At 37.4% G+C, this 13,003-nt stretch overlaps 1 protein-coding gene across 1 annotated transcript in view; it reads right to left on the minus strand.

Annotated features, from left to right (window-relative positions):
• Nucleotides 1-13,003, minus strand: part of LRP1B (LDL receptor related protein 1B) — a 1,793,119-nt gene that overhangs the window by 1,119,846 nt on the left and 660,270 nt on the right. Inside the window, exon 6 of the mRNA XM_070360639.1 lies at nt 10,659-10,821. Coding sequence (XP_070216740.1) covers nt 10,659-10,821 — 163 coding nt within the window. The remainder of the gene's footprint in view (nt 1-10,658; nt 10,822-13,003) is intronic.

The raw sequence follows: 13,003 nt of genomic DNA on the forward strand, positions 1-13,003 counted from the left end.
CCTCTCACACTATATTTTTAAAGAGATAGTGGAATGCCATACAGAGTACCTCCAACCCAGTTCCTTATCAGTGTTGTAGAAAAAGTTACAGAAAACAAAAAAACAAAAATAATTGTCATTTGCTTTAAAATAGGAATTTGTCAAGGCTTATATTGTCACCCTGTTTATTTAACTTGTATACAGAGTACATCATGAGAAATGCTGGACTGGGAGAAAAACAAGCTGGAATCAAGATTGTCAGGAGAAATATCAATAACCTCAGATATGCAGATGACACCACCCTTATGGCAGAAAGTGAAGAGAACTAAAAAGCCTCTTGATGAAGGTGAAAGTGGAGAGTGAAAAAGTTGGCTTAAAGCTCAACATTCAGAAAACGAAGATCATGGCATCCAGTCCCACCACTTCATGGGAAATAGATGGGGAAACAGTGGAAACAGTGTCAGACTTTATTTTTCTGGGCTCCCAAATCACTGCAGATGGTGACTGCAGCCATGAAATTAAAAGACGCTTACTCCTTGTAAGGAAAGTTATGACCAACCTAGATTACTTTGCCAACAAAGGTCCATCTAGTCAAGGCTATGGTTTTTCCTGTGGTCATGTATAGATGTGAGAGTTGGACTGTGAAGAAGGCTGAGTGCTGAAGAATTGATGCTTTTGAACTGTGGTGTTGGAGAAGACTCTTGAGAGTCCCTTGGACTGCAAGCAGATCCAACCAGTCCATTCTGAAGGAGATCAGCCCTGGGATTTCTTTGGAAGGACTGATGCTAAAGCTGAAACTCCAGTACTTTGGCCACCTCATGCGAAGAGTTGACTCATTGGAAAAGACTCTGATGCTGGGAGGGATTGGGGGCAAGAGGAGAAGGGGACGACAGAGGATGAGATGACTGGATGGCATCACTGACTCGATGGACGTGAGTCTGGGTGAACTCCGGGAGTTGGTGATGGACAGGGAGGCCTGGCGTGCTGCGATTCATGGGGTTGCAAAGAGTCAGACACGACTGAGCCACTGATCTCTCTTATCTCTCTTTTAAAATAGTGACAAGAGAAATACTCCTCAGAATTAGTTTTAACATTCTGGGCTAAAAGCAAACAAAGAAACTCTCAGAGAAGATGGAATGAAGGGTTGGAAAATAATATTTGTACATATTCCACAGGGTTAGCTAAGTGGAAAGAGGCCCCTCAGTGCCTGAGAAATATAAAGAAAAGATAAAGGGCTGTACATGAGAAAGGATTATTACACTACAATGTCTGTGGAAGATGATGTAGGTGCATAATCCATTTTTCTTTCTTCTGTGTTATTGTGGTCCCAAATTCTCTCCCATATCCTTCTGTCTTTCATATGCCAATGGGGAAAAAAAAGTTGTCTATGACTGTCTCTTTTAAGTTGGCATGTACCCAGTTCTGACCAAGAAGACATGAGGGAATATCTGCTTTGGGAGCTCTTCTACACCCAAGGAAGAAGTAGTGCTGGTTTTTGTTTTTTGTTTTTTAACTGACTACCATGTTTCTAGTTAGGATCCCTGAAACTTCAGTAGCTGTCTTGTAACCACAGGGCAATTAGCTTGAAAAGCACACACTAATGATAACATCACACAGTAAAGAGGTAGGAGGAACCCAGGTGGTTAATAATACTGTTGAGTCAATAAATCAACCAAGGGCTGTCCTAAATCCAGGTTTTCAATGAAATGATAAATCCCTTCATAATTTAGGCTGTACACAGCTTTTCCGTTACTTCCTCTAGTTGAGTGGACATCATTATTCAATGAGAATTCAAAGAAACCTCCCTAACAGGGAATGGGTAGAAGATTGGGAAGATATTATGTATAATTAAAACAAGCTTTTGAACTCAATAATTTAGACATAAGATTAACAAACACAGAAAACTTAGAGAGTTAAAAAAAAAAATGAGATCAAGAACAGCAAAGAAAATAGAGATGCAGAATGCTTTTGCATTACTTTGACATTGTGAATTATACGAGTCAAGAACACAGTGAGGTTAAAGCAATGTGTGTTAAGTTTCCAGTAAAGGTTGCACTGAATAAAATAAGCCCACTCCAAGTTGCTCTTCCATATTCCGAGGCTAATTACGGTATAATAGAATAATCATTTGTAACTGAAGGAGTCAGTAATTCAAGGTGATGCCATACATAAACCTACACTTGAAGAAAGGTCTATAGAGGAATTTTGAAAGAAGTTGAACCTAGACAAAATTAACTAATGAGAATAAAAGAATTTGAGTCATAGTTAAGAGAATGCATATGGATTTAAACACCTGAGTGTGGCTCTGAATCACTAATTTCAGTTAAAATAGTTCAGACCATGAAACACATACCTGTACACCCATGTTGTCTTGCCTATTTGCATCTGCACCTCTTGATTGAAAAGTGGTAGGCAATAACTCTCCTAAGACTTTTGGTAAGTTGGCCTAAGATAGGCAGATGCCATTTTCTTATATAATTATCTATGAACCTAAATCTAAGATTGTTAGACTCACCCAGAGAAGTTTGTAGTAGTGTTAAATGGGAAATATGCATATATATATAGATAGATAGATAGATAGATAGCATATTTAGATGGCTTATTGTCTGTAGCCACGTTAGGCATTACTGACAAAATGGAGGCATGGCCCCAACCTCCTCTCCTCATCTCGCAGGCATGGCCCCAGGATGAAGGAGTTAGGCCTTGTGATTCTGACTTGTTCTTTCCTTTCTTCGGTTGAGTTGGCTGGAAAGAATGTTAAGGTGCTTGAGAGAAGCATGAGAAAGCACAAAGCTTTCTACAGTTGTGCCCAGAAAATAATCTATAAGATAACCATTGACATTTGTTCAAGGATCTTTACAAAGAATGTCCCAGGATGAGCAACTGGCTGCAACTTGAGGCCATGGGAAGGATTGTTATCTGAGACCTGTTTGTGAGGGAAATATTTATGGCAAAAGAAGATTGCTGAGTTTAGGGTTTAGGAATAATTAAGAATAGCTAGAAGCCTTTTTAGGAGATACTGATCTTAAGATGCTAGGGGCAAACAGGATTTAGAAAGATAAGAAATAAACTGAAGAATGTAGCATGAGTTACAATGTAATCACAAGTTAAGTACAGTAAATCTGGGTGGGGGAAACTAAAAAACGTCAAACCTATGACCTAATGCTTTTGTCAAAGTATAAAAGAGAAACTGAAGCTTGAAATAAACATGTAGTTCCATACTCTGAGTCAGAGACTACATCATTGTCCGCCGATGTAGTTCTGTATTATAAGTCAGAGGCTACATCATTGTCCGCTGACACCCCTCACCCCTTCAGGCTGATTCCCTGGCTGCTAGAGCTGGATTCCGGCAGCTTATAGATAGATAAAAAGAAATACAGCTAGTGCTATATAGATATCCACTTGAATTTCATTGAAATAGGTAAGAAAATGCATTGGTAAAACTTTTGAAATAATTAATACAAATTTATAAGACTAAGGAGGTTTTCACTGCACTGCATTGTGTACAGTGCTCAATCACCCATTGAGTATAAAGAGAAGTAGACAACTTCCTTAGCATTTTCCCACATACAGATGAATTCAGAGGTCAACCCAACTGAAGACTACTATCATTTTCAAGACCAAGACTGTTTCAAAATTAAATTAACAAACCAAAATACACTTTCAGCATTTCATTTTATTCCTCAACATATAAAAATAAAATAATGTTTAAGATATCCAAAGAGAAATTACAGCAGATCAATACATAAATTCAGGAGAATGACTATTGGAGCTATTAAAATGCCTCCATGTTTTTCTGAGTTTTCTTCTAACGAAGAGGAATACCAAAGAAGGTACTGAGGAAGTACCTTTCATTAGTCAGTCTTGGTCCCTGTTAGCTTTAACTTTGATTCTATTTTTATTTTTCTCAGCCATGACTAGTTTCACCAACAGCAGGGATCCAGGTTGGTGTTGGGAAAGGTATTATCAACTATTAAATACTGCCAGTTACTCTTATGTGAATTCAGCTTCTGAGACTTAAGCTTCAGTCCTCTTCTGGATCCTGGCAGATAAACTACTTTAATAGAGAACAAAGACAACACATTTTTTCCCCTCAATACTGACATGGGGTCATGGATCACAAATAAAACCTACAGATCATTCTACCATTCCTTCTTTACAAGTCAAAAGTCTATCCAACATAGAAAAAAGATACACATAGTATTGGTAATGTAGTCAATTTCCACCATTTCACATGATATAGGAGATTTCCCCTCTCTCTCTAATTGGCCATCTCACATAACTCTATTGAATATGAGTTCTAGCTAGAATCTGCCTGCCAATGCAGGAGATGCAGGAGACACAAGAGATGCAAGTTCAATCCCCGGGTTAGGGAGATCTCCTAGAGGAGGAAATGGCAACCCAACCCACTCTAGTGTTCTTGCAAAATTCCATGGACAAAGGAGCCTGGAGAGCTACAGTCCATGAGGCTGCAAAAGAGTTGGACATGACTGGGCAAAGGAGGATGAAATGCACATACACAATACCTCAAGCCCCCCAAATATTTCCCCTGAATTTTCAAGTCCAACTCCATCCCTAAATTATATCTTAGTAATTTTACTGTTTTTCTAATATTTACCATGCTTAGCATCAATTGATCCCCTCTTATGAAGACCTACAAGACCTTTTAGAACACCCAAAAAAGATGTCCTTTTCATTATAGGGGACTGGAATGCAAAAGTAGGACGTCAAGAAACACCTGGAATAACAGGCAAATTTGGCCCTGGAATACGGAATGAAGCAGGGCAAAGACTAATAGAGTTTTGCCAAGAAAGTGCACTGGTCATAACAAACACCCTCTTCCAACAACACAGGAGAAGACTCTATACATGGACATCACCAGATGGTCAACACCGAAATCAGATTGATTATATTCTTTGCAGCCAAAAATGGAGAAGCTCTATACAGTCAGCCAAAACAAGACCAGGAGCTGACTGTGGCTCAGACCATGAACTCCTTATTGCCAAATTCAGACTTAAATTGAAGAAAGTAGGGAAAACCACTAGACCACTCAGGTATGACCTAAATCAAATCCCGTATGATTATACAGTGGAAGTGAGAAATAGATTTAAGGGCCTAGATCTGATAGATAGAGTGCATGATGAACTATGGACTGAGGTTCGTGACATTGTACAGGAGACAGGGATCAAGACCATCCCCATGGAAAAGAAATGCAAAAAAGCAAAATGGCTGTCTGGGGAGGCCTTACAAATAGCTGTGAAAAGAAGAAAAGCAAAAACAAAAGGAGAAAAGGAGAGATATAAACATCTGAATGCAGAGTTCCAAAGAATAGCAAGAAGAGATAAGAAAGCCTTCTTCAGTGATCAATGCAAAGAAATAGAGGAAAACAACAGAATGGGAAAGACTAGGGATCTCTTCAGAAAATCAGAGATATCAAAGGAACATTTCATGCAAAGATGGGCTCGATAAAGGACAGAAATGGTATGGACCTAACATAAGCAGAAAATATTAAGAAGAGATGGCAAGAATACACAGAAGAACTATACAAAAAAAGGTCTTCATGACCCAGATAATCACGATGGTGTGATCACTCACCTATAGCCAGACATCCTGGAATGTGAGGTCAAGTGGGCCTTAGAAAGCATCACTACGAACAAAGCTAGTGGAGGTGATGGAATTCCAGTTGAGCTATTCCAAATCCTGAAAGATGATGCTGTGAAAGTGCTGCACTCAATATGCCAGCAAATTTGGAAAACTCGGCAGTGGCCACAGGACTGGAAAAGGTCACTTTTCATTCCAATCCCAAAGAAAGGCAATGCCAAAGAATGCTCAAACTCCTGCACAATTGCACTCATCTCACACGCTAGTAAAGTAATGCTCAAAATTCTCCAAGCCAGGCTTCAGCAATATGTGAACCGTGAACTTCCAGATGTTCAAGCTGGTTTTAGAAAAGGCAGAGGAACCAGAGATCAAATTGCAAACATCTGCTGGATCATGGAAAAAGCAAGAGAGTTCCAGAAAAGCATCTATTTCTGCTTTATTGACTATGCCAAAGCCGTTGGCTGTGTGGATCACAATAAACTGTGGAAAATTCTGAAAGAGATGGGAATACCAGACTACCTGACCTGCCTCTTGAGAAATTTGTATGCAGGTCAGGAAGCAACAGTTAGAACTGGACATGGGACAACAGACTGGTTCCAAATAGGAAAATGAGTTTGTCAAGGCTGTATATTGTTACCCTGTTTATTTAACTTATATGCAGAGTACATCATGAGAAACCCTGGGCTGGAAGAAACACAAGCTGGAATCAAGATGTCCGGGAGAAATATCAATAACCTCAGATATGCAGATGACACCACCCTTATGGCGGAAAGTGAAGAGGAACTAAAAAGCCTCTTGATGAAAGTGAAAGTGGAGAGTGAAAACGTTGGCTTAAAGTTCAACATTCAGAAAACGAAGATCATGTCATCCAGTCCCACCACTTCATGGGAAATAGATGGGGAAACAGTGGAAACAGCGTCAGACTTTATTTTGGGGGGCTCCAAAATCACTGCAGATGGTGACTGCAGCCATGAAATTAAAAGACGCTTACTCCTTGGAAGGAAAGTTATGACTAACCTAGATAGCATATTCAAAAGCAGAGACATTACTTTGCCAAAAAAGGTTCGTCTAGTCAAGGCTATGGTTTTTCCTGTGGTCATGTATGGATGTGAGAGTTGGACTGTGAAGAAGGCTGAGTGCCGAAGAACTGATGCTTTTGAACTGTGGTGTTGGAGAAGACTCTTGAGTGTCCCTTGGACTGCAAGGAGATCCAACCAGTCCATTCTGAAGGAGATCAGCCCTGGGATTTCTTTGGAAGGAATGATGCTAAAGCTGAAACTCCAGTACTTTGGCCACCTCATGCAAAGAGTTGACTCATTGGAAAAAACTCTGATGCTGGGAGGGATTGGGGGCAAGAGGAGAAGGGCACGACAGAGGATGAGATGGCTGGTTGGCATCACTGACTCGATGGACGTGAGTCTCAGTGAACTCTGGGAGTTGGTGATGGACAGGGAGGCCTGGCGTGCTGCAATTCATGGGGTCGCAAAGAGTTGGACATGACTGAGCGACTGATCTGATCTTATCTGATCTGATTTGCAAAATTATTGTAACAATTTTATACTCATGGTAAAATGTATTTTTGTATAGTGTAGTGTGATGATTTTGGTTTAATAGGAATCTTGGAAACAAACCTTAGAACCAAAATTGTAAACTAGTTTCTCTCCTGTCCTCAGTTACAACCTTCATCAGACTGAAGAACTAAATAGTTTATTATTAAAACAATTTGATATTAAAATACAGATCAACTGACAAAGGTAACTATGAAGGTGGTTTATTCTCTAGTTTTATATTCTAAATACCTCGAAGGTAATTCAAACATAACCTCCACAAGATCAATTATTAAAATAGTGTTTCCTCTGCTACTTTCTTCCTTAAACCCATAGTTATTCTATAATTTTGTCCTCCATCACATATACATTTCATTTTATTTCCAGGCCATACTGCTTTATTCTCATTTCCCCTCCTTTTACTTAGTACTTGGCTATATAATAGACAGTCTATATGAAGTAAGCCATTTTAAAGCATTTTAGTAGAAAGAGAATTGGAATGTAAACAAAAAGATCATCTTTAATGAAGCGAAATATTGGTCTGGTTACTCTATTCACAACAGTATTGTAAGCATTGGAAAGATTAGTAGTTATTTTTGAAGTAACATGAAAAAAAGAACTTCATATACTTAGAAAGTATGTAAGCCCTTTATATGTTTGACATTATTTAATCCTCACAAGAGCCCTTTAGTGGATTATCATTATTCATATTTTTAAGATAGGAAAATAAAGATAAAAAGAGACATCCAACATCTAGTAACTGGTATAACTAGGATTTGATCCCAGGGAGAGTGACTTTAGATTAAACTCTTAATCATTAAACAAGCCAAGGTCTAATAACTACTACCAGAAAAACTATTTTTGATACTGGTTGGACTATGATCTCTGTGCTACCTTCAAACGGTTATGACAGGATTAGAAATAGTTTTAGAAATTTCTTCAAGAAACCATGGGAAAAGAACACTGCTAAAATTTGAAATTTATAAGAAAATCTCAAGAAATATCTCCAGAAAAATAGCCTGAATTAATGAGTCAATGTCAATACTGCAAGAATGAAAACAAGGTTTATAAACAATCTTTTTCTGGAAAATTTAGATTGGAGCCTCGTCCAAGTCATGTTGATTTTCTGGAGAAAATTACTAATCTATATTCAACCCATGGAGAAATTTTTTTTAAAAATTAGAAATTTTAGAATGACAATATTGTAATAATTTTTATATGAAAAGGGAATAGGAGGTTGAGAAAAGTAACATCAAAAGCACAGTCCAGTAAAAAGTATATTTTTCAATGTAGCCTGTGAGAGGTAAAGAAGATCTCCATCCTTTTCTATACCTATCAAGGTCAGGCACTTAATAGTTGGGTCAGACTTTTAAGACATTCTGATATTTTCTGAACTGAAGTTATAACAATTACAAAAGGCAGGAGAAATTTCACTGATGGTGCTTGTCCCCTTAAGTAGATCATGCAGAGTCATTCTAACCTCACCTATTCAAATTACCCTTGAGATGCCCAAAAATAGAAGAAAAAAGAGAAAAAAGAAAAACTTGCTGTTGTTTCCCTAGACAGTAGCACATTAACCCTAGCCAAATTTCTGATATTAAGAGAAAAATATCAGAATATTTTAAAAACTGTTCTATTATAAACAGGATTATATTTATAAACATGAAGAGCTTTTCCTTCCTTGATTTCTAAAATCCATGACTGAAAAAACAGCAATTGAGACACATAGCAAACTCCAACAAACAAACAAAAAATTCCAAAGAGCCTTTTGTGATAAATGATACGTGACAAAATACATTTAAACAGTTACTAGGCCCAGAGGAATCCAGCAGAGAATAAACACAGCAATGTGGAGGCTTTCTACTCCTAAGTCCTTTCACAAAAATGACAAAATATGGTTCTTTCATGTAATGACAGGGAGAAATAGGAAGCTTGAGAAGATAAAATATGTTGCTGTTCAGAAGGGGAGATGGTGGTGTCACAAACATTATATTTCAGAATGGCAGTTCTATTTGAAAAGAGTCTCTGAATCTTTTGTTTTTAAGAATGGGGAATAATAAGAGTGGTAGAAAGGGGAGAAACACAACAGCTTCATCTCTTAACACTTTCGACAGACAAGACTGTATAAAGGTTACTTCTGAATTCATTTAGCACACCCAGGAAAAACATGCACGCAAATATATTTCTAAACAGAATGCCAGAAGAATGTTGTTAGCACATTTGTATATTTCCAATTCTTCCTTACTACCCTTATTCAACACCCAAACAAATCAGTTTAAGTACAACTTCTCTTACTAATGTCTTTCGAAGCATTGCTGCAGTCAGATTCGAGTCAAGTAACCATCTGCTGCAAATACAAATAGAGCTACATTCAAGAATTATATTACACAGGCTTCCTAGCAAAGCTCTTACGTGCAAGCTGTTCTTGTCAGAATCAGAACCATTGTGATGATGCATCTTAATATTCAATCAGACTTTAAGTAAAGAGTGACAAAAGTCCACATATGGATGACAGCTGTTTCTTCAGTAAATATTTTCGCATTTATTGAATGGAGGCTTATGGCAGCTTAGGCTATGTTCCATCAGACATTTCAGCCTGAACTGCCAGGGGACGATTAAAGCTATAACAAGGATAAAATTTTTGCTTTTAAATCTTTGTTACAACTTATATCTGAAAAAAGCACCCACCAGCTCCTCCAACTAAAGTTGTACACTATGCCATTATTTTGAGAATATCCTTTCCCAATAGTTACTGGTAAAACTATTGATTTTATAGAACTTTAATTAATATCATAGTGTTTATAAAATTAAAGTATAATTCCTGTATTAAGTTCCTAATTACATGAAATAAGTTATTGGGAATTTAAACATATTTACCTATAATTTGATAAATTATGAAATATTAAAAAAAGAGGAATTAGTTTATTAGCTAAAAGAAGTTCAGATAAAATAAGGCCTCTTTTTAACCAATAAAGCAGCTTGCAAAGCTGATGATTAATTCAGTTACTCCATAATACGACAATGTTTACACATCAATAGTTGGAGGAAGAAAATCGTTTCAAGTAACAAAGACAAACTTCATGTCTTACTAATATCCTCAAACATGTACAGTGTTCCTTTAATAAATCCTAAATGTTGTGTTGGACCTAAATTTTTTAACAGCCCATTTTTAAGGTAGAATTTTTGAAGTTTGGTAACTACAAGGTCCACTACTAAGTAACTTAGGTCTCTTGTGTTTAACCTAAAACAATGCTGAGGCTCTTCTCTGGTGACATCAAAGTGATCATTAGGAGAGTAGTGGGTTGACTGTGTCTTAGGCAAGCCTTGCAACAATGATGTGTTAAGGAAATGGTATGACTCAGCTTCTTCACAGTAGATTACAACTTCTTTTTTCCTTCCTGTAATGTAACTGTTCAAATCAACATTAAAAACACTTTTGAGCCTGTTGTCTTATATTCCACAACTCTTCTCAGACTATTTTTTTTCAGGGAAATTATTTCAGATCAAACACTATAAAGAAGAATTTCTTACCCTGCTATTGGATCCACTGCTATTGCCTTCGGATTGTGAAGTTCCAAGTCAATCAGGGTGACACAAACAGACCCGTTGTAATCACACACAAAGATCCGGTCACTGACATGGTCCACAAAATAGAGATTCCTCGTTAGCCAGTCAATTGCCATTTGTTGCACATCTGAAACACACACACAAACACACAATCATTGAATCGCATGTGCAAATCTAGTATCATAAACCTAAGAGTACATGAAGTGAAGAAGTGTAGTGAAGTCACTCAGTCATGTCCGACTCTTTGAGACCCCGTGGACTGTAGCCCACCAGGCTCCTCCATCCATGGGATTCTCCAGGCAAGAAGACTGGAGTGGATTGCCATTTCCTTCTCTATGGGATCTTCCCAACCCAGGGATTGAACCCAGGTCTCCCACATTGCAGGCAGATGCTTTAACATCTGAGCCACCAGGGAAGCCCCTCTAAGAGTACATAAGTCTGTCCAAACCATCACAGAAGATACTTTAAAAGTACAAGTGACTTTACAATAAAAAAGTCCCTGCAAAGATAATTTATATGCCAAAATAAGTGCTTATTCTGCAAAATAATGACTATCTCTTGATACTTTTCTTCCTGCTACCTAAGCACTTGAGGATGACCTAGACAAAAGGGCAAAGAGTTTTTAAATCCTAAAAAATAGGTATTTACAATAAAATATTTCACCTGATTTTTGCATTTGTTCAAATAGTTCATCTAACTCAATGGGCATAACTGGTTCAATGACACAGCTAAATGTTTTAGTAGTAAGAGGAATAAATATTTTTTGTGAATTAAGGTAAACTCTTATTTTCAGATCCTCTTAACTGGAAATAACACAAAAGGAGGGGTGATATGTTCTTCTGATGGCATATGTAGACACTGTAAAGTAAGATTGCTCAAAGATCAGTTAATTCTCTAGAAGAGGGCTGTTTCTCTAGGAGAGTAATTTGTTTTATGATGGAAATAGTCTATATCTATGCTGTCCAATAAAATAATGACTAGTCAACTGTGTCGAGTGAGCACTTAATTTGTGGCTGGTGTGACTGTAAATTGAATCTTTATTGTATTTCATTTTAATTAATTCAAACTTGAAAAAAAAGTAGGAAGCCAGTGACTCATATGGATAGTACAGGTCTAGAAGAATGTATCTATTTTTAACTTGAGTATTTTCTATTTGATCAGAACCACACACTATGAAATTTCATGCTAACCAGTTGATATTTATCCCAATGGATAACCCTAAAAGTTATGGTTTCTTATTCTCTGAGGCACTGACCATTTTTATACCTAACTATGAATCTCATTTAAACATTTCTTTTAGATGCCTGTAAGTATGCATTTCTACTAATGATCTTAGATCATCAATACTGGGCTGGTTCTCCAATAATTCCATAAATAAATTTCTGATTCACATTCATTCCTGAATTTTATGACAGTCATATTTGTGTCTATTGCAAATTATAATTTGATAGTTATAGATGAAAAAGTGAAAGTGAAGTTGCTCAGTTGTGCCCGACTCTTTGCGACCCCATGGACTGTAGCCTATTAGGCTCCTCCATCCATGGGATTCTTCAGGCAAGAGTACTGGAGTGGGTTGCCATTTCCTTCTCCAGGGGATCTTCCCAACCCAGGGATCAAATCCGGGTCTCCTGCATTGTAGGCAGACACTTTACCGCCTGAGCCACCAGGGAAGTCCAAGTGAGGTATATTATATATATTTCTTTTTTTTTTCCCCCAAACCATGGTATAGAAGACAGTAATTGTGTGGAAATCTCTAAAAATCCCTACAAGGACAAGCAGTAAGTGAATATCGCAATTCACTGGATACAGATTTTTTTAGGTCATCAATTACAGTTTCATTTCTGAATTACATGGTTTTTATGGAAACATAAGCATTTAACTACTCCACAAACTACATGAACCATTTCAGCAGCCAGGATATTTTAAAATCTTAACTATTTTTTCTGTCTCCAGAAATGTGGAAATGTATACTTAGCTTTGTTTTTTATTCCCTTTGCATTATTACATTAGCTAGAGAACAGACCCCACTGTTTCAAATGTCATTTCAAATTCCTAGTGTTCAGATAAAGTATGTGCCAAAGTCCATTTAATAACCCATCTCTTATGCTAGGCCAGAAGTTGGTTTAGTCTATGCAACTGTAAATTCAGACAAAAGAGCTGTTTGACAGCATTCACACCTTTCTTCAATTCTAGATCACTGCAGAAAGATTCTCTGCTACTGAAACAATAGGTATTGTTAACAGCATCCTAGTTTGAAGCAGCAAGGTCTCACTAAAAAACCTAATAATTAGCCTAACAGTAACTGTGGG

Source organism: Bos mutus, chromosome 2 (assembly GCF_027580195.1).
Source record: "Bos mutus isolate GX-2022 chromosome 2, NWIPB_WYAK_1.1, whole genome shotgun sequence".
Classification (NCBI taxonomy): domain Eukaryota; kingdom Metazoa; phylum Chordata; class Mammalia; order Artiodactyla; family Bovidae; genus Bos; species Bos mutus.